Raw genomic sequence first — 23,402 nt, 5'->3', positions numbered from 1 at the left:
TTCATACCTTCCTAGAGTATTTTTTAGCCCTGGATTCATTACTGAAAGTTTCATTTTCCTAACATAATCCCTTTCTGACAGAGTCAAAAGTAGCTAAAGTAGAATTCTACCTTTTGTAGTATTTACCTCCACTCCATCTCCCTCTAAAGGGCAGTGATGTTTAAAAATTCTTGTGCTATGAAAATGGAACCTTGCAAATCAGATCTTCTGTTTAAATGAAGTAAAAGAAAACTGTTTTTAGCTTCACAACTTTGCTCAATCCCAATTTATATGGTTTCAATTATCTCCAAATACATTTCCTAATTTTAGAAAAGCCCATTGATATAGGCTAAAATTCCACACAAATAACAGAGATATCACAATCAAGAGGCATAGACTTGTCAAGTAGGCAAATTTCTAAGACTTAGAAATCAGAAAAGGGTGAACATAGAAGCTTGACAGTATCATCCCAGTGTATATTTTTGACACTGGATTCATGTCTACAAGTTTCATTTTCCTAGCCTAACCCTTTTCTAAGATTGCAAAAAGTAGCTAAACTTGAATTTTACCCTATTCTACTTTTAATATATTTACTGCACCCACTATCTTTACTAATAATACTACCTTGTTCAGTGAAGTTGTCCACTTAATTAGTCTTTTTGTTACAGAACATCACCTTTTCATCTTCACTTATTCCTAGCAACTTAGTCTTCTTTATATTATTTTTTCAAACCTATTCCTGTATTATGAACTTACAAAACCTCTATTCATTTTGCTCACACTTTCATATAGGATGCTTAAATCATCAGCATAATCTAAGTCCAGAAAAGTTTTATTTCTCCACTTGATTCTTTGTTCTTCCATTGCCTTTGCTATGCTCCTTAAGACTAAGTCCATCAAAATGATCCGTATAAATGGAGATAAAACACAACCCCACTTAACTCCTGACTTAATTCAAAACCAGCTACTAACCTCATTTCCTACTTTAACTGCATCAGTTTTATTCTTGTACACATCATCAATCACTTTAAAGCATTTGCCTGGTATACAAGGATAAGACCTGTGCCAAAGCTCTTCTATCAGCTGGATGAAATGCTTGCTCATGATCTGTAAAATTGAGGAGTAAAGGTGTTTAATGACTCAGGCACTTCTCAATTATGAAACTAAGTGGAAATTTGGTCAACATATCCTCTACCCATCCTTAAACTACACTGTTCTTCTCCTACAGCTTTGTGTACAGCATCTCTAATTCTAAAAAGTGTTAGCATACTAAGTAATTTGCTACCTGCAGAAACCAGGCTGGTGTAACTATAATTACTAAACTCGCTCTTATCACCTTTCTTATACAGAGGTTTCATTAGTTTTTTTTTTATTAATTTCTGAGTATTTCCCCTTTTTCAGAAATCATATTCATAATCTCTAGTAACTTATATCTAACCTCACTGTCACAATATTTAAGAAAACCATTAACCACACTATTGGCACCTGGGGTCCTATTACTGTTATTTCTCCTAGTACTCTCACTAATTTTCCTCACAAAACCTTTCTTCACATCCAAGGTATCACAAAATTTTTCATTCTCCTCTATGGCTTTTCCTGCAACTTTGTCCTGGTCTAGCACATACTCAAAATATTTTGCCCATCTCTCTTTAGCTCTTTCCTTATTACTATATGTGGCACTGTTCCTATCTATAATTGGGACAATTCCAGATTGACTAGTCCGTCTATATTTATATCAGTCAATCTCTGCATCTGAAACTAACAAATTTGAAGCAGACTGAACCAGTAGCAATTATTATTTGTCTTTTTAAGCTTCTCTAGTTGTTTGAAGTTTTTCTTTTTTGTTTCTAGGTATCAAGTTAATCCATATATTGTAGCATTCAATTGTACAACTGGCAAAACAAGATGGGTGAAATAATCACATTACAAATTGGTGGGTACTCAAACCATATTGGTTCTCACTTTTGGAACATCCAGGAGGATAATTTCATTTACAAGACTGATAGAAAGTACCAAACCACCTCTAGTGTAAACCATGATGTACTTTTTCAAGAAGGACAGACACTGCAGGTAGTTCTTTGCTATTATTACAATTGAGTGTGCTGATCACCAAAGACATGGAGTTTACAATCAAACTATTAGAAAATATAAAGATTATCATCTTGTAAAGGGTCTTCTAGACTACCCTGTCCCACTTTCCCTCAAATCTGAAATCTTCAAGAAGTTATCAAACTCTGTTTAGGATTTTTAGCTGAGCCCTATCCATGATCTCCTCAACTTTTTTCTCAGTTTCATTTGTTGAATGAAAACCGAAAATTTGAAAAAAATTGTAATACCATCCTCTATCTGTCTTCATCATGATCCAATCCCTGCTGTAGTATTTATTCTATTGGTATAAGTGTCTTCTACAGCCTTACCTAGCAGTGTCAATTCAAGATAGTGTAGAGTTTTAGTTCCAGCTCCAAAATTTGTATAAGGGTATATGAGCTACCAATTAGTCCTTTTAACCCTTTGACTTCACAAAAGTATCTTCAGATGCTCAGCAATCCTTCATCCTCTTCTGTAAACATTCCCCTTGAAATCAGCTAACAACAGGTTCTTTGTATTAAATCTCTCAATTTTGTTGATGGGTTGTGGAAGTCCCCAGCAGCTTAAGGACTATAGGCAGGCTGGTATTTATCCCACCAAGGGTGCCAACTTGCTCATTTCTTGTGTGAAATGCACTTTTTTTTTCATTGCGCTCTTTCACACCATGGACTAGATTTCAACTCTTTTTGCCCATTATTTGGAAGTCTTAAATTATTACCATTAGCTGTTCATATAGTTACACATAGGAAAACTGCTGTTCCAAGCTTTCCCCGAGCATGTCTAGCCCATTGCCCAGGAGCCAAATTTTAAGGCATCATCTCTAAAAACAGAAAAGATGAAAGCTTAAAATAGCTGTTTTTCAATTTCTAAGATGAATCTGGCAAAAGATACTTGCTGTCTTAGATATTTGACAGATTAGAATAAGCATAAAAGTGCCATAAAACTGTAAATGCACTGCACATAAAAAAGTTACAAAAGAATTTTATAATTTTATGTGCTTTGAACAAAAGCCATATTTTTGGAAGACATTGCTGGCAGGACCAGTGGCTTCAATTCCCACTGTATTTTGAAAAATGTCTTATTTTTGGAATGTGCAGAAGAGTGGGAGTGACTGGGAAGTCAGGGGTGCCAAATCCAGACACAAAAAAAGACTGCAAATCAGAGCCAAAAAAGAGTGCAAGTCAAAAAATTTGTACGTGCGTGGCTCCTGCCGCGCATCCAGCCCCTTTCATTATTCTGACCCATCTTGTGACATTAACAAATAATTATCAGTTATCCTTTCATCAATAAACATATTTGCTTTGCATTTTCCAAATGTATTTAAAATAAAGTTAGGAGAACTCCCTACGTAGATCAACCTCTAAATAATGGGTTAGATAATGATTTTCATTCTTTGGAAATTTGCAGGCGTTTTATTTTGATTGCTTGGATCTTTAACTGAGCTATAGTTGACTGCATCAGACGTTTAGTTAAAAGTTTTGTCTCCATTTTATCCAAATGATTTGAAAGGAATACAAGAGGTCCAAGTAACTAGTCATGAACTATAGCTAACTTCACTGTAGTCAAGTCAAGTATTGTTTTTCATTTCGCTTAATACTTTTTTTTTCTATCATCATTTCATAAAAGAGTACAAAGATTAAATAATGGGCAAAAAAAGGGCAGTTTACAGAAAGAATGGAATCACATTTACCAGTCTTATTTACCTTCCATCCTTTTTCTTGTTTATGAACTCATTAAAAATGGATATAAGCCCAATCAAAATTCCTATGTCTAATATATTTTTATTCCTAGGTAATCTTCCACAAGAACAAGTTTTGGAGGAAGTTCTCTTGTTAACATGCAATTCCCATTCTGTTTTCTGTTTCCACCTGAACAATTAGCTGGTGCTTCTATTCTTAAAAGAAAATTTAGCAGACAAAAAAGCTCTTTTTACTACTGGCTATATGATACATATATGATTCCTGGGGTGCAATAAATAAAACATAAATCTTGGTTCAAGTTCTTTTTTTTTGTCGAATAAAGATAAAAGGAAAACAAAGGGGAGCTTAAGCAGCTCTAAGTCTATTCAATGGTTTCTTCTCAAGATTAATTAAAAAGAAAAGATGTTTAGAAAAACAAACAATTTTTCAAGGAAATATGAAGAGTCATTTAATACCTAAAATGAGCAGAAATAAAGTCAAAAGATAATTAAAATTTGAAAAGAACAGGATTTACTATGAAAAAGAAGGAACCTATAAAGAACAAAACTGAAAATGCGTAATAAGGTCAAGCTTAAAATGAATAGAAACTACCACAAATAAAAGTTCTAGTAAGCCTTCCTACACGCCAAAGCGTCGATCATGGCTCATTGAAATAAACTTAAAACAGTTTATCTTAATTGCTATAAAACCGTAAAAACAAATTACTCAGACTTCCAGTAAATGGTATAATTATATTTTAAACCCCTAAGCTAGGATATACATTGCATTTTTATCCATGTTTTCTTCATTTTAAGGCCATTTCTTTCAAATGTGTAGAAGGTCAATTGATAACCATTTTTAGATTCAGTAACTGAAAATATTTCTTTAACAAAATGAATAGACTGCTTCAAAAGTTCATATTTAAATTTTATTTATTCTTCAATTTCCAATATGTTCCAATAAAATAAAAACAAACTTTTTTTTTTGAAAAATTGCCATTTTAAAATAACAAAATTAAAGTGAAAGCCACAAATATGAATATTCTTAAAACAATTTTTTCCTGTAATCTTGATTAGTATCGGGATTTCTTTTTTTTTGTCGAAAATTGGGCAAATAAAAACACTCTTTCCGAGCTAAATCTTGTCTTTAGAAAAGTGTAAACGATAGTAAACATTTTTAGGGAGGCTATCCCCCAACTTCAATCATGACAAGTCTCAGCTTTGAACATTGATTATCATTGTGATATAATTCTGTTGTTAACTTGTTGTTGATATTATGACAAATAAACAGCAAAGTGCTCGAAATACATTTTGCTGTGCATTTTTCTCAGTAAATGTTTGGTTTTCAGTTTTGAGGCAATAGCTCCACTCTTTTTATGGCACTTAGTATTAAGCAAGTGACATATAGCAATCGCAAATTCTGTTGGTCTGTCTGTCGGTCCCGGTTTTGCTACTTTAGGCACTTCCAGGTAAGCTAGGACGATGAAATTTGGCAGGCGTATCAGGGACCGGACCGGATTAAATTAGAAATTGTCGTTTTCCCGATTTGACCATATGGGGGGGGGAGAGTGGGGGGCCTGTTAATTCGGCAAAAAAGAAAATTGAAGTATTTTTAACTTACGGACGGTTGATCAGATCTCAATGAAATTTGATGTTTGGAAGAATATCATGTCTCAAAGCTATTATTTTAAATCCCGACTTGATCTGGTGACATTGGGGGGAGCTGGGAGGGGGAAACCTCAAATCTTGGAAAACACTTAGAGTGGAGGGATTGGGATGAAACTTGATGGGAAAAATAAGCACAAGTCCTAGATACATGATTGACATAACCGGAATGGATCCGCTCTCTTTGGGGTAGTTGGAGGGGGGGGGGGGGTAATTCTAAAAAATTAGAAAAATGAGGTATTTTTAACTTACGAATGGGTGATCGGATCTCAATGAAATTTGATATTTAGAAGGATATCGCGTCTTAGAGCTCTTATTTTAAATCCCGACCGGATCTGGTGACATTGGGGGGGGGAGTTGGGAGGGGAAATCTAAAACTTGGAAAACACTTAGAGTGGAGGGATCGGGATGAAATTTGGTGGGAAAAATAAATACAAGTCCTAGATACATGATTGACATAACCGGAACGGATCCGCTCTCTTTGGGGTAGTTGGGGGGAGGGGTTTAATTCGAAAAAAATGAGGTATTTTTAACTTACGAACAGGTGATCGGATCTCAATGAAATTTGCTATTTAGAAGGATATCATGTCTCAGAGCTCTTTTTTTAAATCCCGACCGGATCTGTTGACACGGGGGGGGGGGGAGTTGGGAGGGGGAAACCTAAAACTTGGAAAACACTTAGAGTGGAGGGGTCGGGATGAAACTTGGTGAAAAAAATAAGCACAAGTCCTAAATACATGATTGACATAACCGGAACGGATCCGCTCTCTTTGGGGTAGTTGAGAGGGGGGGGGGGGGTTAATTCTGAAAAATTAGAAAAAATGAGGTATTTTTAACTTACGAACGGGTAATTGGATCTCAATGAAATTTGATATCTAGAAGGATATCGTGTCTCAAAGCTCTTATTTTAAATCCCGATCGGATCTGGTGACATTAGGGGGATTTTGGGGTGGGGGAACCTAAAGTCATGGAAAACGCTTTGATTGGAGGGATCGTGATGAAACTTGGTTGGAAAAATAAGCAGAAGTCTTACATACGTGAATTACATATTTGGAACGGATCTGCTCTAATGGGGGGGGGGGGGTTAATTCTGAAAAATAAGAAAAAATGACCTATTTTTAACTTACGAAGGAGTGATCAGATCTTCATAAGACTTCATATTTAGAAGGACCTCGTAACCCAGATCTCTTATTTTAAATCTCAACCGGATCAAGCGTAATTGGGGGGGGGGGCAGTTGGTGGGACCGGAAATCGTAGAAAATACTTAAAGCGGTGAGATCAGGATGAAACTGGATGGGAAGAATAGAAACCTGTTTAAGATACGTGACTGACATAACCGGACCGGATCTGCTCTCTTTGGTGGAATTGGGGGGGGGGGTAATTTTGAAAATTGAGGTATTTGTAACTTCCGAAAGGGTGACCAGATCTTAATGAAATTTGATATTTAGAAGGATCTTTTGTTTTAAAGCTCTAATTTTAAATTCCGACCAGATCCTGTGACATTGGGGGGAGTTGGAGGGGGAAACCTGAATTCTTGGAAAGTGTGAAATTCAGTCTGAAACAACAAAGTCCAGGAAGATGGGGGTGATGGGTTCAACCAGCAATGGAGCAATAGAGAGCGAAATGACACCATTTTTCTTGGTTTTCTTATAGCCTGGGTGAGCAGCATCATACAAGCTGGGGTAGCCTTGAACCAATGTTATAAGATCATGAAGTTTTTGATGATCTATAGTCATGATTTATTCATTTAAAAACCTTACCAAGAATCCATCCTGATGTGACCAAATCATTGTGGAGAGCTCGAGTGTTTTTCAAGCATTTTGATGTTCATTTGTGAGTCTTTTAATGTTCAGTAGCGTAATGTACCAATTACAAATGGCAAGGAACCAGTGGCGTAACTTCGTCCAAATCCGGGGGGGGGGCAAAGTTGGAGCCAACTTTCCCAAATCATGTGAAAATGACAGTGAAAACTGAAAAATGAGCCATTGTAACAAAAAGGTATAAAGATACTAAAGAAAATTGACCCGTTTCTGCGGATGCTTGAATTATGCAGGCTTCTCCTAGTTTTGACGATGTTTTTGGGGAAATTTAATTTCAGCTATGGGGATAAACTCAGGCCTGGGAGGGGCAGTTGCCCCCTCCTCTGCCCCGTAGTAAATTACGCACCTGAAAGGAATATGATTCTGACTTTAAATAAGTATAGTATGGCTTCCGGTTTACAAAAATTAATGAAAGATAGTACTGCAAAGTGCATGCAAAGAGGATTTAAAAATTTTGGCAGACAGTATTGCCATCTAATTTTTATTGCCTCAAGTAGATTTTCTCAGTGAACCTTCTACTGGCAACCCTTAACAATACCGAAAGGCCGTCGATAACCAACAATAATTAATCGAAAATTAATGGTATAAGAAACCGCCAGTAACATAGTGCTGGTAAAAAGGTAACCAGTTGGTAACAGGTGCATTACCCTATCTAGAGTTTGGAAACAAGTTGATCTCAGAATATTGTTAAAATTGTGTTTATTTTCAGAAAGAGACAACATATATCCCAAGGCTTGTTTGTGTAGACCTCAAGGGTGGCCTCGGATCAATGCCCCAAGAGGGTATATTATACAAAGGTAAAGATATTGGGAAAACATCATACTGGGAAGGTAAAGTAGAAATACATAAAGGTGAAAAGTCTCAGAAGAATCCCTATCTTCTTGGATTAGAGGAAGCTGAGCAAAAGGCTTTTGGCAAACTGTCATCACCCTCGAATGAGAAGGATTTCTGTTCCGGTAAGTTTCAAAAGGAGCCTAGTTAGGTATTATTAATTGGGATATTTTAAGGAATTTTATTTGCTTTTTAAGGTATTTTTGGAACTTGGGGTATGTTAGGCAACAGTGATGAGTTTTGGAAGTTTGGTAAGGAGTTTTGATGAGTTTTGGTAAGGATGCACTAAATGAAAAACAAGCAAATGATAGACTTTTTTAAATTCCTGATTTTATTTTAATATTACTTATTTATATTATTATCATTTTTACTGTTATTTCTTTATCATACATTTTCACTATTATTGTTATCCTTTTTTTGACATTTGATGTATTAAATTATTGTTGTTACTGTTATAATTATTATTATGGATACCCTCTCAAAACTGAGGCTGTAAAGCTTCACATCCAAATAGCTATTGGGTTAGTGTTGCCCCTTTGGGCATATTACTTTGAAGCCTATTTTTTCTTCCCTTTATAGAAGATCCTTTGGTAGTGACAAAGTGTTCACTATTGTTGGCCCCCCCCCCCCAATTCAAGGACCCCATGCGTCGGCTTGGGCAGGCAAGACTGGATGGGAGAGTCACTCACCGCTTGCCAACGATCAGCGGCAAGCTATATTTGGTCCTCAGAGCCAGCACTGACCAGGACGGGCAGTGGCTGGACGGTGACTGCAATTGGCAGTAATGGGTCTCTATTTATGCCATCTACTTTCAGACCTATTACTGTGCCTACTACTACTATTTTGTACATGCCACGAAAAGGTGGTGACCACTACCCTCATATTTTGACATGACAATTTTTTTAGATTGTTTAAAAATATTTGTAGAAATAACCCTTCCGTTTTAGTGGATCTTATTTGACAATCTTCATAAATCTCTAGAATTTTTTAAATCTTTTTCTCTCTGAGTTTCGCGCGTCCTACATTGCTTTTTTGGTCATTTGCTATTATGTAACATTCTTCTAAAAAGGCATCATGGGGACAATTGAGCTTCACCAAGTCGCTGGGACATATTGTACAGTCTTTCGTGATAAGCCTAAAATTTGAATTAGAAATACCTCATTCTCTATTTGTACTGTTTAGCTCCTTTCAACAAACCCCCTCAAATCATTCCTAAATGATTACTGTGTTAAATGTCCAATACAACGTCTCTCACGTCTTATATTGTCCACGATTCTACTTCATACTTAAACGAATCGTGTCTCCTTAGGGACAGGACTAATTAAGGTACAAGATATTATACTAGTATGGTATAAGTTATACCATAACTTATTTTAATGTGATATCTGTTAACCTCAAGTTTGGTAAGAGTACTGGAGAATTCATGATCTTAGCTGCTACTAAACTTTAGCGTTATGACTCTATCTCTCAACTCTACTTTTTAAAACAGTAAAAAACTTTAGCGTAAAGAGCGGTGCGTTGAGGAGGGAGCAGCCCCTTTCATATACGAAGTAATTTCTGTTCGTTTTAAGTTTTAATGTCGCTCCTTACTTTCAGTTAAAAAAAAAACTTGTTTTTTTCTTTAATTTCCGAACGTTTTTGAATTAATGCATGTTTTGATTTTGGCTTTCCGCAGATGAATAATTAAAACGAAGTTTCCATATTTATTTTTTTGGCTAAATGGCTTTCTCATAGTTTTGATCGAATGATTTTGAGAAAAGAAGGACCGTGGGAGGAGGCATAGTTGCCCACCAATGTTTTGGTTACTTAAAGAGGCAACTAGAACTTTTAATTTCTTATGAACGTTTTTATTAGTAAAAGATATACGTAACTTAAGAGTTAGCTTTAGTAACGAACTTCTGTATTCGTATGGTTTTATTACGTATATGATGGGGTTCACCCCCTTGTCAGTACCTCACTCTTTACACTTAAGATTAAATTTTTTCCCAATTCCTTAAAAATGAATCACAAAGGCCGTAGAATAAATAGTTGAAATTACTAAAAATACTTTAGCGTAAAGAGCGAGGTATTAGGGGGAGGTGAACCCCTCATATGCGTAAAAATTTCTGTTCGTTTTTAAGTTTTAATGCTGCTCCTTACTTTAGTTGAAAAAACTTTACATATTTATTTTTTCATTGTTTTTTTTTAAATAATGCTAGAAAATCCTTCGCTCCGTTCACGGAAATTTTCTTCTCCCATGACAAATTCTTCCATGGAAAGTTCCCCCAACATATCTTCCTCTTCTCAACCCCACCCCCAACCAGAAAATTCCCCTGAAAACGTCTGTACACTTCCCAATAACCATTACTATGTGTAAGCACTTGTCAACGTTTGTAACTTGCAGCCCCTTCCACGGGGACTGTGGGTGAGTAAGTCGTCCCCAAAGACATAGTTATAAGGTTTTTCGACTATGCTGAATAAAATGGCCACCTCAGAATTTTGATCCGGTGACTTTGGGATAATAATTAGCGTGGGAGGGGGCCTAGGTGCCCTCCATTTTTTTGGTCACTTAAAAAGGGCACTAGAACTTTTCATTTTCGTTAGAATGAGCCCTCTCGCAACATTCTAGGACAACTGATTTGATACGATCACCACTGAAAAAAAAACACGTATCCATGATCTGCATTCTGGCAAAAAATACAAAATTCTACATTTTTGTAGATAGGAGCTTGAAACTTCTACTGTAGGGTTCTCTGATACGCTCAGTCTAATGGTGCGATTTATCGTAGATTTATCATAGAATCGTTAAGATTCTATGACTTTTAGGGGGTGTTTCCCCCTATTTTCTAAAATAAGGCAAATTTTCTCAGGCTCGTAACTTTTGATGGGTAAGACAAAACTTGATGAAACTTATATATTTAAAATTAGAATTAAAATGCGATTCGTTTGATGTATCTATTGGTATCAAAATTCCGTTTTTTAGAGTTTTTGTTACTATTGAGCCGGGTCGCTACTTACTACAGTTCGTTACCACGAACTGTTTGGTGTTTGATCATTAAAGCTAGTCGGATTTCTAGCAACAATATCTACTAAGCTTCAAACTTATTTATTTATTTATTTAAGAATTAACGACGCTTCTTGACTACTAAGGTCCCTGCGTCGGCCCTGCAGTGCATTCCCGCAGCGTGATTCGATCTCTGGGTCCCGTATTACCAAGCTAAGGTCAAATCCACTGCGCCACTACAGGACTTCAAACTTATGGTCTTCATTTTTAAGGTTTTTGAATTGTTGTAATCCCTTGCTGAAATATATACAAATATTATTGCAGCTACAAGTTATTGTTTCTTATGCAATTTAATGTCTTTTCATAATGTGTATTTTCAAAGATATTTGATTGTTAAAGCAAGTCCGATTTCTAACAACGATTTCTACTAAACTTCAAACTTTTTCTTTCTTTTTAAGGTTTTTGAATTGTTGTAGTCCCGTGTAAAAAAATATGCAAATATTTTTGCAATTACCAGTTTTTTGCTCTTTCAGCAATTTAATATAAACTTCTCCATGCATAAAAATCGTCAATTTTTCCACATAGGTGTGACAAGTGTGATTTACCGAATTTTCTCAAGCTTTTGACCTATCTAAATCGTTTTTTAAGGCCAGAATATACCAGGATGCCAATTTTCTCGAAAAAATATGGAGCCTTTTTCGAGAAAAAATACATACATACATACACAATTATTGCTCACTTATATATATATATATATATATATATATATATATATATATATATATATATATATATATATATATATATATATATATATATATATATATATATATATATATATATATATATATATATATATATATATATATATATATATATTATATATATATATATAAAATCTGATGATGTATATGACTGCCATAGTTATGAACGAAATGACTATCAACTGTTACTTTGTAGAACTACTTTATGCTACCAACCGTGACTTTTTCTCGTGAAAGTCAGAAGAATATAAATTAGAATTAAAGAAGGAAAATGAGACAAAAGGGTGAATTTGTCTGTGTTTTTGTGTGTGTCAGGTACATGTAAGGTTTTAGCCTACAGAACATTCAGAAAGTGTACATAGTTGCTGCTTTGAATAATAGATCAGCCGTTTAGCCAATTTGTGCATCCACTCTCTTACGTGCAACTAATTGAAGCAAAAGGTTTATATTGGTCATTTTAAATGGGGTAGGCTATCAATCAGTATAATCAAAAAGTTTAGATAGTGCCTTTTAATTCATTGCAGCCAAGTTTCCAGCAGGAGCTCTACCCTAGGATGGGCAGGGGCTCTACTCTATTCCCTAGGATGGGGCTCTACCCCCACAAAAGTTTGCTCCTACACCCTCAGAGAGTAAAAGCAGAGATCCTTATGGAGAATCCATAGTCTGTAGCCTATTTTTAACTACAGAAGAAATTGAGAGAAGAATAAAATTGTAAGACGTGATAAAAATGATAAACTTGTTTTTTTTTATGTTTTTTCTCTTTCACATTTTCTTTATATTTTTGCTCTGAGGACGGCTGGGGGGAGGTTTCGACTGAAATATTTGTATTTTTTTCTGATACTCACTGCCTAAAGTTGTTCCTTGTTTATTTGTTTAGTATTTTTCTTACGCCATGTTTAGCGTAAAACTTAGCGTGAACTTTTGTATAAATTTGTTAATTTATTTGTTAATATCTTTTGTTTTTAGGGATATAGTATAATGTGATTAGATGAATATTATAATGATTTCAGGGGAATGTTTAGGGGATTTTTTTTTAGGGAAATAAAAATACAGAAATGGAGATTTAGAATGGGTTTTCTTAAGGCCAACGAAAATTTTAGACAAAAAAAGACGAATATATCGGGAGGACAACGGCTTCCCTCCTTCAGTTCTATAAAAGTAAGTTTCAACAGGAGCTAAGAGCTCATATGGCACTTGTGACGAGGCAAGAAGAGCTAAGAGCCAAGAGCTCATATGGTATGAAATCTAACAAAATTCTAAGAATCAATAGATTGATTTAAAATCAAATCAGAGGCTTAATGCCGGTCAGGATTTAAAATAAGAGCTCTGAGTCACGATGTCCTTTTAAATATGAAAATTCTTTAAGATCCGATCACCCACTCGTAAGTTATAAATACATTATTTTTTCTAATTTTTCTCTCCCTTTAGCCCCCCAAATGGTCGAATCTGGGAAAACGACTTTATCAAGTCAATTTGTGCAGGTCCCCGACAAGCCTACAAATTTTCATCGTCATAGCACTTCCAGAAGCACCGAACTCGCCAAATCACTGAACACCTCCCCCCAACTCCCCCAAAGAGAGCGAATCCGGCATGGTTACGTCAATCAAGTATCAAGGACATTTGCTTATTCTATCCACCAAGCTTCATCCCGATTTATCCACTCCAAGTGTTTTCCAAGATTTCCCCCTTCAACTCCCCCCAAGGTCAAAAGATCTGGTCGGGATTTGAAATAAGAGCTCTGAGACATAAATTCCTTCTAAATATCAAATTTCATTAAGATCCGATCACCTATTCGTAAGATAAAAATACCCCAATTTTCACGTTTTCCAAGAATTCCGGTTTCCACCTCCAACTCCCCCCAATGTCACAGGATCTGGTCGGAATTTAATATTAGAGCTTTAAAGCACAAGATCCTTCTAAATATCAAATTTCATTAAGATCTAGTCACCCTTTTGCAAGTTACAAATACCTTATTTTTCCAAATTCCCCCCCCCCCCCAACTCCACCAAAGGGAGCAGATCCGGTCCGGTTATGTCAGTCACTTATCTTAGACAGGCTTTTATTCTTCCCATCCAGTTTCATCCTGATCTCCCCACTTTAAGTATTTTCTAAAATTTCCGGTCTCCCCCCCACTACCCCCCCCCCCCCAATGACGCTGGATCCATTTGAGATTTAAAATAAGAGATCTGAGTTACGTCGTCCTTCTAAATATGAAGTTTCATGAAGATCCGATCACTCCTTCGTAAGTTAAAAATACGTCATTTTTTCTAATTTTCCAGAATTAACCCCCCCCCGCGATAGAGCGGATCCCGTAAATCACGTATCTAAGACTTCTGCTTATTTTTCCCACCAAGTTTCCCTCCAATCTAATCAATGAACCAATCCAATCAATCCCTCCAATCTAAGCGTCCCCCCGATGTCCAATCCAACTCCCCCCAATGTCACCAGATCCAGTCGGGATTTAAAATAAGAGCTTTGAGACACGATATCCTTCTAAATATAGAAGGATATCCTTCTAAATAATTAGACACGATAATCCTTCTAAATTAAAAATACCTCACTTTTCTAATTTTTTCGGAATTAACCCCACCCCCAACTACCCCAAAGAGAGCGGATCCGTTCCGGTTATGTCAATCATGTATCTAGGACTTGTGCTTATTTTCTCAATAAGTTTCATCCCGATCCCTCCACTCAAAGTGTTTTCCAAGATTTTAGGTTTCTTCACCCAACTCCCCCCAATGTCACCAGATCCGGTCGGGATTTAAAATGACAGCTCTGAGACACGATATATTTCCAAAAATCAAATTTCATTAAGATCTGATCAACCGTTCGTAAGTTAAAAACACTTCGTTTTTTTCTATTTTTCCGAATTAACGGGCCCCCACTCCCCCCCCCGATGGTCAAATCGGGAAAACGACTATTTCTAATTTAATCTGGTCCGGTCCCTGATATGCTTGCCAAATTTCATGAAGATCCGATCACTCCTTCATAAGTTAAAAATACGTCATTTTTCTATTCGGAATAACCCCCCCCCCCCCGACAGAGTGGATCCGTTCCAATTATGTAAATCACGTATCTAAGACTTCTGCTTATTTTTTCCCACCAAGTTTCATCCCGATCCTTCCAATCTAAGCGTTTTCCATGATTTTAGGTTCCCCCTCCAAATTCCCCCCAATGCCACCAGATCCGGTTGGGATTTGAAATAAGAGCTTTGAGACACGATATCCTTCTAAATATAAAATTTTTTTGACATCCGATCACCCGTTCGTAAGTTAAAAATACCTCATTTTTTCTAATTTTTCAGAATTAACCCCCCCCCCCAACTACCCCAAAAAGAGCGGATCCGTTCCGGTTATTTCAATCATGTATCTAGGACTTGTGCTTTTTTTTTCTCACCAAGTTTCATCCCGATCCCTCAACTCTAAGTGTTTTCCAAGATTTTAGGTTTCCCCCTCCTAACTCCCCCCATTGTCACCGGATCCGGTCGGGATTAAAAATAAGAGCTCTGAGATATGATATCCTTCAAAATATCAAATTTCATTAAGATCTGATCACCCGTTCGTAAGTTAAAAATACTTCATTTTTTCTATTTTTTTCGAATTTACGGGCCCCCCACTCCCCCCCCCAGATGGGCAAATTGGGAAAACGACTATTTCTAATTTAATCTGGTCCGGTCCCTGATACGCCTGCCAAATTTCATGGTCCTAGCTTATCTGGAAGTGCCTAAAGTAGCAAAACCGGGACCGACAGACAGACAGACCGACAGAATTTGCGATTGCTATATGTCACTTGGTTAATACCAAGTGCCATAAAAAAGCATATGAATATTTTCTGATCGAAAGTGCGAACAAAATTAACCGGATTAAAATAAATAGACAAAAACAAACAACACAGAAAGCAAAAAAAAAGAAATAAAAGCCCAAATTGGAAGAATTAAAAAGCCTAATAATGTAAGAAAAAAAAAACCCAGATAAAATCAAAATTACCAAAATTCAAAGTTTTAAATCCAAAAAACCTAGCGACCAAAGCGGGCTACTTACCAATATCCCTGACTAACAAAAAACAATGCTGTCGTTCAATACTGGACAAGCGACTAGTTAATTTTTCTTTGATACGTCAGCTTTATTTTTTTTAGCAATGAAAAAGTTTTCTACTCTTTGTTATGGCAGACCAATGCGGTTTACGAAATTTTTTTTTTTTAGGGGATAGTGACATAAGTTCTACAACCGGAAATCGTAATCTTGAATCTCATATCAAAGTTTGGACTGATTATCTTCGTCCACATTTCCATCCTAAGTCAATATTGCTTACTAAAGAGTTTGAGTACCAGAGTCCGGCGAAACCCTTCAACTTCTTTGACTCTGGTGTCCTTGAATGGAATAAGTCATACCTGGGAGAGGATATAGAAGATTCCCTGCGGTTTTTTGCTGAAGGATGTGATGTATTGCAGGTAAGACATCTAGGTGTATTTTGAAGACGTAAGCGATATCTATTTAGAATAGTGGTTTCTTCTAGTCTTTCCACTTGTACGGTTCTTTCCGTAAATCTACGACATGTGATATCTGTCTACGGACAAAAGAAGTCCTTAGATCCAGTTGCAGAAAACCGGAATCCTAATGAAAATGTTAGACTCACCTTTCCCTTATAATATTTAAACAAAATTACCAGAAAGTTCTGATGTGATTAGTTGCAATCTGATCTGTGACTTTTTTCGTATGGGGTTTTGCAACTTTTTTTTTTAAAGGGCTTTGGGACTAAACCCTTACAGTAACGGAAATTTTAGAGATTCTAACTGGTTAGCAGAAGAAAAAAAAGTGTATTTGTCTGTTAAACGAGTTTCCCTTAAACAGGAACAGAAACAGGAACCTTAAACAGAAACAGGTTTCTGTTAAACAGAAACAAGTTTCCCTTCCTTGATCGGTTATGACTTGCTTATGTTGAGTGAGAAAACTATTATATATTTTTTTTTGTATTAAATATTTAATATATAGGTGTTCAGGGGTTAGGTTGGGTATTTAATATAATGCATTCTGCGTGGCCTGCTTTCCACAGTTCTTTGTCGTAGTTTCCATAATTTTGTTTCTAAAGTATTTTATTATCATCATTTTTCGGTATATTTCATTAGGATTAACCTAACTTCACTTATTGAACGTGTTCTGTTTAACAGACAAGTACCGAAAAAAGTTTCTTTTTTTTTGCGAAACTTAAACCTTGTACCTTTTAATGCGATAAAAAAAGCTACTGGGTTTTCATATACTTTGGCAATGCGTTTTTTTGGCAACTAGTGACACGGAAAACTGACTAAATCGATAATGCCATCTATGAATTTTTGACGGAGAACTTCCCGTGTTTAATGGATTACAAAAAAGAGCTAGTGGAAACGCTTGCTCTTTCACAATAAGCAGCGGAGCCTTTCGCAGAACCACAAGACAACTAATTGGAAAGCTGTCTTGACAGCTTTCCATCTAGCTACCAACTTTACAGCTAGCTACCAACTAATTGGTAGCTAGTTTATTTCTTAGTTGTTCGTTATTATCCGTCGTTGGTAGTTCAATTTTGTTTGGATTTTATGCAAATCGCGGACATTGGCGAATTACTCACTTTATTGTTTGTTAGGTATTTGATTTTAATTCTTTCAATTTTTTGTCTTTTATTGAATTTAATTTTTATGGCACTTGGTATTAACCAAGTGACATATAGCAGTCGCAAATTCTGTCGGTCCCGGTTTTGCTATTTTAGGTACTTCCAGGTAAGCTAGGACGATGAAATTTGGCGGGCGTATCAGGGACAATACCAGATTAAATTAGAAATAGTCTTTTTCCCAATATGATCATCTGGGGGGGGGGGGAGTTGGGGGCCCGTTAATTCGGAAAGAATAGAAAAATTGAAGTATTTTTAACTTACGAACGGTTGATCAGATCTTAACGAAATTTGATGTTTGGAAGGATATCATGTCTCAGAGCCTTTTATTTTAAATCCCGACCGGATCTGGTGACATTGGGGGGGGGGGGAATTTAATTCTGAAAAATTAGAAAAAATGCGGTATTTTTAACTTACGAACGGGTGATCGGATCTTAATAAAATTTGACATTTAGAAGGATATCGTTTCTCAGAGCTCTTAACTTAAATCCCAACCGGATCCGGTGACATTGGTGGGAGTTGGGAGGGGGAAACCTAAAACTTTGAAAACACTTATAGCGGAGGGATTGGGATGAAACTTGGTGGTGAAAATAAGCACAAGTCCTAGATACATGATTGACATAACCGGAACGGATCCGCTCTCTTTGGGGTAGTTGGGGGGGGGGGGGGGGGTAATTCTGAAAAATTAGAAAAAATGAGGTATTTTTAACTTGCGAACGGGTGATCGGATCTCAATGAAATTTGATATTTAGAAGGATATCTTGTCTCAGAGCTCATATTTTAAATCCCGCCGGATCTGGTGACACTGGGGAGAAGTTGGGAGGGGGAACCTAAAACTTGGAAAACACTTAGAGTGGAGGGATCGAGATGAAACTTGGTGGGAAAAATAAGCACAAGTCCCAGATACATGATTGACATAACCTGAACGGATCCGCTCTCTTTGGGGTAGTTGGGGGGGGGGGGTTAATTCTGAAAAATTAGAAAAAATGAGGTATTTTTAACTTACGAACGGGTGATCGGATTTCAATGAAATTTGATATTTAGAAGGATATCGTGTCTCAAAGCCCTTATTTTGAATCCCGACCGAATCTGGTGACATTGGGGGAGTTTGGGGTGGGGTAACCTAAAATCATGGGAAACGCTTAGATTAGAGGCATCGGGATGAAACTTGGTGGGAAAAATAAGCAGAAGTCTTAGATGCGTGATTTACATAATTGGAATGGATCCGCTCTATTGGAAGGGGGGGGGGATAATTCTGAAAAATTAGAAAAAATGACGTATTTTTAACTTACGAAGGAGTGATCGGATCTTCGTGAAACTTCATATTTAGAAGGACCTCTTACCTCAGATCTCTTATTTTAAATCTCAACCGGATCCAGCGTAATTGGGGGGGGGGGCAGTTGGGGGGACCGGACATATTAGAAAATACTTAAAGTGGTGACATCAGAATGAAACTGGATGGGAAGAATAAAAACCTGTCGAAGATACGTGACTGACATAACCGGACCGGATCTGCTCTCTTTTGTGGAGTTGGGGGGGGGGGGGTGATTTTGAAAATTGAGGTATGTAACTTACGAAAGGGTGACCAGATCTTAATGAAATTTGATATTGAGAAGGATCTTGTGCTTTAAAGCTCTAATTTTAAATTCTGACCAGATCCTGTGACATTGGGGGGAGTTGGAGGGGGAAACCGGAATCCTTGGAAAACAGGAAAATTGGGGTATTTTTATCTTACGAATAGGTGATCGGATCTCAATGAAATTTGATATTTAGAAGGAATTCATGTCTCAGAGCTCTTATTTCAAATCCCGACCAGATCTTCGACATTTGGGGGAGTTGGAGAGGGAAATCTTGGAGTGGAGGAATCGGAATGAAGCTTGGTGGATAGAATAAGCAAATGTCCTTGATACGTGATTGGCGGAACCGTACTGGATTCGCTCTCTTTGGGGGAGTTGGGGGCAGGGGTTCAGTGATTTGGCGAGTCAGGTGCTTCTGGACGTGCTAGGACGATGAAAATCGGTAGGCGTGTCAGGGACCTGCACAAATTGACTTGATAAAGTCGTTTTCCCAGATTCGACTATCTGGGGGGCCAAAGGGAGAGGAAATATTAGAAAAAATTAGTTATTTATAACTTACGAGTGGGTGATCGGATCTTAATGAATTTTGATATTTAGAAGGACATCGTAACTCGGAGCTCTTATCTTAAATCCTGACCGGCATTAAGCCTCTTATTTTCCTTTTAAATCAATCTATTGATTCATAGAATTTTGTTAGAGCTCATACCATATGATCTGTCGGCTCTTAGCTCTTCTTGCCTCGTCACAAGTGCCATATGAGCTCTTAGCTCTTGTTTTTTTTTGGCGTTTTTTTTTTCATTGGTTTTGTTATACTTTCCGCACTTGTTTTTTGTTTTGTTTTTTGTTTTTTCCTTGATCTTATGACTTTGCTCGCGCTGAAGAAAAGAGGTGGATGTTCTCTCGAAATATTCACTTTCTGTGTTTTCTTTAGTATTTTCCTTTGCCCTTTAAAAACCACAGTTTTGATCTTTTTCTTTCTTTATGTTATGGCAGGTCATTGTGGTTCAGGAAATTATCTTTGTCTTCGCTGGGTTTGCCAGACCTATTGTTGAATTGGATCCACCTATTCTTGATGAGTAGGGAAGGTCAGACCTCTTTGGGCGACTCCTACTCAGAGTTTAAGAAATAAAATTGCGACGTTGGACTCACTCAACGGGCTTTTATGAGTCCACTACTTTCCTCAGTTTATTGTGTTGAAATAAGCCTAGATAATGACCTTGGTACAAAGATCTTTCTGTACGCTGATGATACTGCGGTCGTAGTTGTGGGGAGAGACCCTTTATGCATATAGGCAGCCTCCCAAAAGGCAGTATATGTTTCGTCAATTTGGGCAAGTAAAAATAATATGGTTTTCTCAAACCATAAGTCAGTTATTGCGTTCTTCTATAAAATGCAAACCTTGCTACCTTTAAACCTCTGATAAACTTAATGGAAAAAAAAATATCCTGTAGACTACATTTTCAATAATTTAAACGGCTACATGTTACCAAAATAGAACAGGGAAAAGCGAAAACAACCTGACACTACAAGGTCAGAACGTGTTACTTTAATGCATTAAAAAACTGAACCGTATCAGTGTACTTTCGAATTGGTAATGGTAAAGAGTTCCATGGTTTGGTCCCATGTAATGGAGGCTAAAACTGGCTCTAGTTATGGGTCGAAAATCTGACGAAAGTATGATCTATGACATACGGGTAATTATGGTACTATGAATTTGTCATAAAAATTGTAGAAGATCTTGATGGAAGTTGATCAAAAGCAAAATCATGGCAAATACGAGAAATAGAAATGAAGAAATAAAATAGATGAAATGAAATAGATGGATTTGATTTGTAGAAATATACTGGAAGACCCATATAGGTGTCTTATTGAAGCTGAGTGATCAATATTAAAAAGGATCCTTAGTGCTATATATTGTAAAATTTTTATCGGTTTATAAATATATGCAAAAGTAGATGAATAGTTCGAAAAAAAAATAATCATCCAGTTAAAAAAAAAAAAAAACAGAACCACAAACTAGATAGAGGACTACCGCATGGATCAAAATCATCTTAAATTTTATATTTGAAATAAAGCCACTATAGATACTGTGTTTACAAGTCAAACACCCCTCACAAAAGAAATTTCTAACCCGGCCCGGAGTCGTCCGTCCCACTAAAAAAAAAATAAATAAAAATGCAATCATTCACCTAAAAAAAACCCCACAAACTAGACAGACGATTACTGCGTGAATTAAAGTTATTTAATCAAGCCACGAGAGATGATATGTACAAGCCAAATACCCCTCACAACAGAAATTTATAACCCGGCCCACAGTCGTCACTCCCATTAATAAAATAAAAAAGAACAAAAAACAATCATCCACCACAAAAAAACCCAATACCACAAACTAGCGCATGGATTAAAATTATTTCAAATTATATATGCCACGAAGTCACGAGTGATACTGTGCACAAGTCAAACACCCCTCAAAACTAAATTTCTTAGCCGGCTTAGTAGTCCGTTCCATTAACAATGCTGTAAAAAAAAGGGCATATAAAAAATAAAAAGACTTCATAAACATGAGTCATTAAGACATTAGACATTATGTAAGTGTAAACCACGCTATACAAAGGTCAATACTGAAGGAAGGCCTTGAAGGCCTTAGTTCCGTTTGTTTTCTTCATCATGAAATTTTTCTCTCTCTTTGTTTTTGTTATGGTTAGCCAGTTAGGCTTTAGGTCTTTCATTCGTGAAGTTGATAGATTTTGGAATGAAATCATACAACTATTCCTAATAGCCTCTCACGCATGATCAGAGTTTTAATCTCCGTTCGACATTTTTAATTTTTGAATAGCTTCTCTGGTGAGTGCGATGATTCTACGCGATGACTAAGATGTTTTTATGAATTTTCGCATAAACCTACTGTGAAAGGACTTGTTTAAGTATAAAGCGTTATACTCAACGTAACAAAACCTAACCATTCAACCCAAAGTAAAATTGCGTGTTTAGCGCTAAAACATATAAGTTTTTACATATAGCAATAATGCTGCGTAAGTCCGTATAGAGGTTTAGGAATTGCTTTATTGTTCAGTAATAAAAAACTAACTGTACACTTTAAATTTTTTGTATATTAAAGCCTACAGAAATAAATGAATTTAATAGCTTTATTCTGGAGCTGTATGCAATTTATAATACGTTATTAAATCAGTCCTTTGGTCTTAAAAATCGTTATAATGATAGCACTATAATGATGAAATACTTAATTCAAAATTGGTTATGTTATAGAGCATTTTTCGTCTTTTTAAGGGTAGGCAGCTGCGTATGTTTCCTCCAACCTGGGAATGAGGCTCGTCTTGAGGGCTCTTCTTTCACTTTCGTGCTCGTCTCGTAAGCGTGCAGCAGCCACAAAATATCTTCCTTGGGAGGATTACGCTCGTGTTGCCATCCGCATTGTGTTGCCAATCTCCCCTGAATTGTCAGTCACCACTTTGAAATTACTGGGTGTTACCATCTCAGGCGACTTAAAATGGGATTGCCATATTAATAATGTTTTAAAACGTGCAAATGCCGCATTTTCCCTCCTTAGACTCGTTAAAAAATTTAAATGTCGTAAATTGCATTGTTTGAGGATTTTCCTCTCATTTGTACGCCCAACTCTTGAGTGCGCCTGTCCTTTTTAGCATTCTAGCATCTCCATTGAATTCTTGGACAGGATAGTGGCAGTCCAAGAAAGGTGCCTAAGATTTATCTTTAATGATGGTAAAGTGCCTATATTTCCCTTCTTCGCGGAGCCTATCTACTTACCCTTAAGGAAGAAGAGCAAAAATTTTCCTTGTGTTTCGCTGACAATATCCTTCACAACTCTCGGACAACTTCTCTTTTCCCTAGTCAATATTCACCACTTCGATCCCGCCTTTCGCCTTCTGCTTAAACAAAAATCCCCCTCCTTGTCCGAATAAAAGTTTCCACTTAAAGATATAGAAAAACTTTCATCCCTTGCATAGTCGACGTATTCATTCAGTGAATCTCCCCCCCCCTTACTCCCTTCCCACCTTGTAATTTTAATGTTCATTTTTCGAATTTCAAGCTTTTTTATTTTTTGGTCGCATAACTAAATTGCTTTTGTTTTAATTGTTTTATTCCATTTTTCAATTCACGACTTTTTCTTCGTTTTGATATTTTGCTGATTTGGCATTGCATTTTAGTTTTTGAGTTTTAATAGTTTTTGACATTTTGCTTATTTGACATTAGTCTTTTTATATTTTTTTCGTTATTGCTTGTTTTTGTTTCTTCTTTTATTATTGACGCCAAAGTGCGAATTCAGTCCATTTGGGCTTGTGGTAGCCGTTTTTCAGTAATAAACCTGATCTTATCTTATATTCACCTCTGTCTCAT

At 36.5% G+C, this 23,402-nt stretch overlaps 1 protein-coding gene across 6 annotated transcripts in view; it reads left to right on the top strand.

Moving 5' to 3' along the window:
- LOC136027398 (protein misato homolog 1-like) overlaps positions 1-23,402 on the top strand; it is an 88,825-nt gene that overhangs the window by 47,626 nt on the left and 17,797 nt on the right. For 5 of the 6 annotated variants that reach the window (XM_065704613.1, XM_065704614.1, XM_065704611.1 and 2 more), the window contains exons 2-4: positions 1,831-2,049; positions 7,940-8,186; positions 16,011-16,258. In XM_065704613.1, coding sequence (XP_065560685.1) covers positions 1,885-2,049; positions 7,940-8,186; positions 16,011-16,258 — 660 coding nt within the window. In that variant the 5' untranslated portion in view covers positions 1,831-1,884. Of the gene's footprint in view, positions 1-197; positions 221-1,830; positions 2,050-7,939; positions 8,187-16,010; positions 16,259-23,402 lie in introns of those variants that run through there. The other variant, XM_065704616.1, reaches the window with a different exon arrangement.

Source organism: Artemia franciscana, chromosome 5, assembly GCF_032884065.1.
Source record: "Artemia franciscana chromosome 5, ASM3288406v1, whole genome shotgun sequence".
Classification (NCBI taxonomy): Eukaryota; Metazoa; Arthropoda; class Branchiopoda; order Anostraca; family Artemiidae; genus Artemia; species Artemia franciscana.
The sequence above is the reverse complement of the archived record's forward strand: the minus strand, read 5'-3'. Positions and strand labels throughout refer to the sequence as shown.